General features: G+C 45.7%; 1 protein-coding gene across 1 annotated transcript in view; it reads right to left on the bottom strand.

Moving 5' to 3' along the window:
• glyr1 (glyoxylate reductase 1 homolog (Arabidopsis)) overlaps positions 1–1,242 on the bottom strand; it is a gene marked incomplete in the record, with an annotated part of 55,712 nt that extends 54,470 nt beyond the window's left edge. Inside the window, 1 exon segment of the mRNA XM_037688792.1 lies at positions 1,085–1,242. Within this exon segment, the coding sequence (XP_037544720.1) occupies positions 1,085–1,122 (38 nt within the window).
• Positions 1,243–6,815: the final 5,573 nt, after the last annotated feature.

Raw genomic sequence — 6,815 nt, 5'->3', positions numbered from 1 at the left:
ATATATATATATATATATATATATATATATATATATATATATATATAGTTTTATGTTATATATGAATGTCTCTCAGTGCCCTGAGATGCCTTCTGTTGTGACTTGGCGCTATATAAACAAACTGAACTGACTTTCTCATCCCTAGATGCTGCTACACACCAAAGTGGAAGCCAGTAGTCACTGTTCAAGTTATTACACAAAAATAAACTTCTCTGTTCCTCTGCCATCCAAACAGCAAACATACAGCAGATGAGTTTTTTAGATGCTTCGTGCAAAACTCTAGCTTATTTTCTGAAATTTGTTACAAGATAAATGTTCAAAGCTAAGTTTAAACTAATTTTACATCAACTTTAAGTGGATGTGGCCTGTGATGGCATTCTATTAGTTTAAAGTCTAATTTCTTCATACACTCAACATTTTCGGATTACTTGTTATTCTGATGTTTGAATTTGGACCCCGAGGGCTGGACCTGCAGCTGGATCGGTGTGTAACCTGTTCTCAGAGGAACTAAACAGATCTCTGCTGGGACAGAGAACCTTAAGATTCAGGGCGTCTTGACACTGTGTTTACTTGTGTTTGTTGAACGACTTGCTTTGCTCTCTCTTAACACAGTTATCTTGTTAAAACCTGACCAGAATGAAAGTGAAAAGTTTAAAATGCCCAGAAAGAACGGGGCGCTGCAGTTTAACGCGGAAACCGAGATAAGCTGCCCACGTTAGCTGCTATGCTAAAAGCTCGCGCCAACAACATAGAAAATAAACCTTTTTAAACCAAGCTTTACAAGTTTTCACACCGGCAGTGAAGTATAAATGACAAAATACGGCTCGATAACTCCCAAAAAGCGAATTTAGGCGAAATTTAAAAACTATAGTAATGGTTTGTTTGTACGCAGGAAGCTAACGACGGCTGCTAGCTAGCTTGGTTAGCAATTTGTTTGGGTCGACCATAAACTAAGCCACGAAGCAAACATTTCCACTGTGACGACTGGTTAACACAAATAAAACTAGTTTAACTTCAACTAGCTCTACTAGGTGCAGTTTGAACCAACAATAAGGAGTTTAGCAGTGCTTAAAGGTCATCTCACCACACCAAATCCCCGATCCTCAGATGCACAGCCGCCATCTTTCTACTTTAATAAAAACGTCGCACTGAATTCGAGCAGAGCGGAAACACACCCACTCATCAGGACTCGAACCCCCGCCTCCGAGCTGCTGCTGCGTGCTGCCACCTAAAAACACAACTTCCACTAGGACGGTATGGAACACCAAAATGCTCAAAATTAAATCAAACATTATGAAATTAAAACAATTTTCATTTTTATTCTTTTATTTCATATTTGTGTTTTCCATGATAGCTTATTTATTTCATAATGACTCTTTTCAGCATAATGACTTCAGCTGGAGTCCTTGGCAGGGGTGCTGGAAGGTGCGCCAGCTGGGGACTCCTTTATTCTGCTGGAGGACTTCAATCCCCATGTGGGTAATGACAGTGTGACCTGGAGGGGCGTAATTGGGAGGAACGGCCTCTCTGATCTGAACCCGAGCGGTGTTCTGTTGTTGGACTTCTGTGCTAGTCATAGTTTGTCCATCACGAACATGTTCAAACATAAGGGTGTCCATAAGTGCACTTGGCACCAGGACGCCCTAGGTTGTAGATCGATGATTGACTTCATAGTCGAATCATCTGATTTGCGGCCGTTTGTTTTGGACACTCGGGTAAAGAGAGGAGCTGAGCTGTCAACTGATCACCACCTGGTAGTGAGTTGGATCATATGGTGGGGGAAGATGCCAGACAGACCCGGTAGACCCAAACGTGTGGTGAGGGTTTGCTGGGAACGCCTGGCAGAAGAACCCATCAGAGAGATCTTCAACTCACACCTCCGGGAGAGCTTTAACCGCATCTCTAACCCTGTCAGAAAAACAAAGAGTCACTAATCTGTGCATGATAATGGACCCTTCCCTGAAACTTAACAATCATGTAAACATGATTGTAAAATCGTGCTTCTTCTAACTGAGGCGGCTGTCTAAACTGAAGCCCATATTGTCCAAAAATAACCTGGAGACAGTAATACATGCATTCATTACATCTAGGCTTGATTACTGCAATTCGCTCCTGTTTGGTATCAGTCAGACCTCCATTGCACGACTACAACTGGTCCAGAATGCAGCAGCCCGATTTTTAACCAGTACAGGCAAAAGAGAGCACATTACACCAGTTTTGGCCTCAATGCACTGGTTACGGTTCACTTTCGAATCCAGTTCAAAATACTCATGTATGTCTACAAATCACTGAACAGTGTCGCCCCCCACCCCCCCCCATCTCTCTGATTTGCTACAACCGTATGTCCCACCACGCTCCCTGAGGTCAGCGGACCAGTTGCTCCTCACAGTTCCAGGAACTCGTCTTAAGCGCAGAGGTGACAGGGCCTTCTCTGTAGCAGGACCAAGACTCTGGAACGAGTTACCTCTGTTTGTCCCGTTTAAAAACTCACTACTATTCAGTAGCTTTCAACACCAGATGATCTGTGTTTTGATCCTGTATGCTCCACACTGGTTTGTCGTCATTATCTGCATCGTTTTTATGTCTATGTTCTGATTCACCTCATTTTGTATTTTGCTTTGTGTGTTACCTGTTGTTTTGTCTGTACAGCACTTTGGTTGGCTTTGTAGCTGTTTTAAGTGCTTTATAAATAAAGTGGTATGGTATGGTATCCCAGCTGAGGTGGGGGACATTGAGTCTGAGTGGGCCATGTTCCGCACCTCACTTGTTGAGGTAGCTGCCTTGAGCTGTGGCCGCAAGGTTGTCGGTGCTTCTTGCTGTGGTCATCCACGAACTCGGTGGTGAACACCTCGGGTTAGAGAGGCTGTCAAGCTGAAGATGGAGTCCTATCGGGCCTTGTTGGCCAGTGGGACTCTTGAGGCAGCTGAGGAGTACCGGATGGCCAAGCGGTGTGCAGCCTTGGCTGTTGCTGAGGCAAAAGCTCGGATGTGGGAGGAGTTCGGTGAGACCTTGGATAGAGACTCTCGGTCGGCTCCGAGGAGATTCTGGCAAACCATCAGGCGGCTAAGGAGGGTAAAGCAGCACTTTACTAACATTGTGTTCAGTGAAGGTGGGGAGCTGTTGACCTCAACCAGTGATGTCGTCGGGAGGTGGAAGGAATACTTCTCGGAACTTCTCAATCCCACCAGCACGTCTTCCATGGAGGAAGCTGAGTCAGGGGACTTTGGGGTTGATCCGTCCATAATCGTGGCTGAGGTCGCCGAGGTAGTTAAAAAGCTCCAAGACGGCAGGGCTCCGGGAGTGGATGAGGTTCACCCTGATTTCCTTAAGGCTCTGGATGTTGTGGGGCTGTCTTGGCTGACACGTCTTTGCAATGTCGCGTGGACATCGGGGGGAGTGCCACTGGACTGGCAGACTGGGGTGGTGGTTCCCCTCTTCAAAAAGGGGGACCGGAGGGTGTGCTCCAATTATAGGGGCATCACTCTTCTTAGCCTCCCAGGTAAGGTCTATTCAGGGGTACTGGAGAAGCGAGTCCGATCGTTGGTCGAACCTCAGATCCAGGAGGAACAATGTGGGTCCGTCCTGGCCGTGGAACACTGGATCAGCTCTTTACCTTCACTAGGGTCCATGAGGGGTCATGGGAGTTTGCCCATCCAGTCTACATGTGTTTTGTGGACTTGGAGAAGGCATTCGACCATGTTCCTCGGGGTACACTGTGGGGGGTGCTCCGTAAGTATGGGATTGGAGGCCCGTTGTTACGGGCTGTTCAGTCCCTATACAAGCGGTGCGAGAGTTTGGTTCGCATTGCCGGCAGTAAGTCGGACCCCTTCAGGGTGGGAGTTGGACTCCACCAGGGCTGCCCATTGTCACTGATTTTGTTCATAACTTTTATGGACAGAATTTCTCGGTGCAGCCAGCTGGCGGAGGGTTTCCTTTTCGGTGGCCTCAGGAGTCCATCTCCGCTTTTTGCAGTTGATGTGGTCCTGTTGGCATCATCGTGCCGTGATCTTCAGCTCTCACTGGAGTGGTTCGCATCCGAGTGTGCAGAGCTGAGCTGTAAGGCAAAGCTCTCTGTTTACCGGTCGGTCTACGTTCCTACCCTCACCTATGGTCATGAGCTCTGGGTAGTGACCGAAAAAATGAGACTGCAGATACAGGCGATTGAAATGAGTTTTCTCCTCAGGGGAGCTGGACTCTCCCTTAGAGATATGGTGAGAAGTTCAGTTATTTGGGAGAGACTCAGAGTAGAACCGCTGCTCCTCCACATTGAGAGGAGCCAGTTGAGGTGGTTCGGGCATCTGGTAAGGATGCCCCCTGGGTGCCTCCCTAGAGAGGTGCTTCAGGCATGTCCAACTGGGAAGAGACCCCGGGGAAGACCCAGGACACGCTAGAGAGACTATGTTTCTCAGTTGGCCTGGGAACACCTAGGAATCCTCCCAGAAGAGCTGGAAGAGGTGGCTGTGTAAAGAGATGTCTGGGCCTCCCTGCACAAGCTGCTGCCCCCGCGACCCGACTTCGGAATAAACGGAAGATAATGGATGGATGGACTTCAGCTGTAAATCAACGTCAGTGGGTTGGACCTTCCCTCCCACTGGCTGATCCTTCACATCTGCTGTTATTGCTAGTATCACTCAGCCCCCTGTGAATAGCAAGCGGCCATCAGGGTGCTAACGATCCATTGTTAGGCTGATAGTCCTCATTCATCTTGTGAACAGCTGGTTTTGGCTGTCAGCAGCAAACTGGTTAATGCACTATTAGAGGACGTGCTATATTAAGACTGAGCTGAATACAGCTCCTCAGACTGAAGAAGTCTTCTGGATGAAAGACAAAACGTTTCTACAATTTTTTTGTTTTTTGAACCCGTCCAGAGGACCTGACTGAACTTTTTTAGACTTCACATCCAATAGTTTTCCTGAATACTTGCCGTTGTGGTGGTACTCACTGGTACAGCTAGCATAGCAGCTAGCAACGACTTGCTAGGTCAACAGTAATGAAGGATGGCAGCGTTGCATGAACTTCGTTCAGCTCAGGTAACTTGAGCAAATCAAACTGAGATGATTACATTCTCAGAAGATAAAGGTGTCGTGACAAAAAGTAATGGGCTGCCAAAAATGGATCAAGAGCGCGCACGGGAAGAATCACTGTTTTAGTTCTTTGAATTTAACAAGATTAACACGTAAAAAGGATTTTTGTTTCCTCTAAATTATATCTAAATTATTAGCTCTAAATTATGTCTGTGAGTGAGCAGGTAAGGCAGCACGGTGGCGCAACTGGTAGAGCTGCTGTGAGCAGGTCCCTGGTTCCAATCCCGGTCCGGGGGCCTTTCTGGGTGGAGTTTGCATGTTCTCTCTGTGCATGCGTGGGTTTTCTCCGGGTACTCCGGTTTCCTCCCACAGACCAAAAACATGCATGTTAGGCTGATTGGTAACTCTAAATTGTCCCTAGGTGTGAGTGAGAGAGTGAATGGTTGTTTGTCTTTATGTGTCCCTGTGATGGACTTACGACCCGTCCAGGGTGTACCCCGCCCCTTGCACTGTGATTGCCGGACATGGGCACCGGCGACCCCCGTGACCCAAAATGGAAGAAGCGGGTAAAAGATAATGGCTGGATGGATGGATTGAGCAGGTATTCAAGAAAACTAATGGACGTGAAGGATCAGCCATTGGGCGTGCCGGTCCAGCCCACTGATGTTGACTGACAGCTGAAGTCATTCTGCTGAAAAGTGGTATTATGAAATAATTAAGCCTTTATGAAATAAATAAGCCATCGTAGAAAACACAATTATGAAACAAATAAGCCATGAAAAACACAAATATGAAATAAAAGAATAAAAATGATTTTTTTTATGTAATAATGATTTACTTATTTCATAATGCTTTATTTATTTATTTAATTTTGACCATTTTGCTGTTCCATACACAGGCAGCTATAACGTGGTTGTTTTTATTATTTGTCTTATTAGTCGGGTATGTCATGTATATAAAATTAATTTTATTAGTTTGTTTTGTTAAATTGTTAGCTCTTTTTAAATGTGTCCTATGGGAGATGACTGGAGTGGGCAGTGATAACGTGGTTGTTTATTTTATTTATCTTTCTGTCAGAGAATAAATCGAGAAATCGACTATGACCCTAGTCAAGCTGTGTCATGGCCAATGTCTTATATGTAAACAAAAACAACAACACAACGCAGAGGTGTGACCAGTTACATGTGGCTACATAGGCAGACGAAAGGTTCCTTTTGAAGCTTAGGTTGCCACATCAAAACTCAACATGGATGCCACCATAAATGTCTATCTGGGTTGTGAGCGTAACAAAATTGACAAATAAGTGAGGTACTGACTTCCATTTTGGTGCTTGGTTGCATCCAGGTGTAAAAAAGTTTTGTATCCAAAATTGAGTTGCCAAGTCAATATGCAAGATAGCATCCATTAAATATACAGTATCTATTATATTTACCCACTTCTTCCATTTTGGGTCACGGGGATAACTGGTGCCCTTGTCCAGCAATCACTGAGCGAGGGGCAGGTACACCCTGGGCAGCTCTCCAGTCCATCACAGGGCCACGTAGAAATGAGAAAAAAATACACACTCTCTCTTTCACACCTAGGGAATATTTAGAGTTACCAATCAGACTAACATACATGTTTTTAGTCTGTGGGAGGAAACCAGAGTACCCAGAGAAAACCCATGCAGCACGGAGAGAACATGCTAACTCCACCCAAAAAGGCCCCCGGACTGTGAATTGAACCAGGGTAATCTACTCGGTGAGAGGCAGCGTCATGAAGCTGCCCATATATATATATATATATATATAT

The sequence above is a fragment of the Nematolebias whitei genome, chromosome 15 (assembly GCF_014905685.2).
Source record: "Nematolebias whitei isolate Nwh7 chromosome 15, NemWhi1, whole genome shotgun sequence".
Lineage (NCBI taxonomy): Eukaryota > Metazoa > Chordata > Actinopteri > Cyprinodontiformes > Rivulidae > Nematolebias > Nematolebias whitei.
Note: the sequence above shows the minus strand (reverse complement) of the source record. Positions and strands in the feature narration are given on the sequence as shown.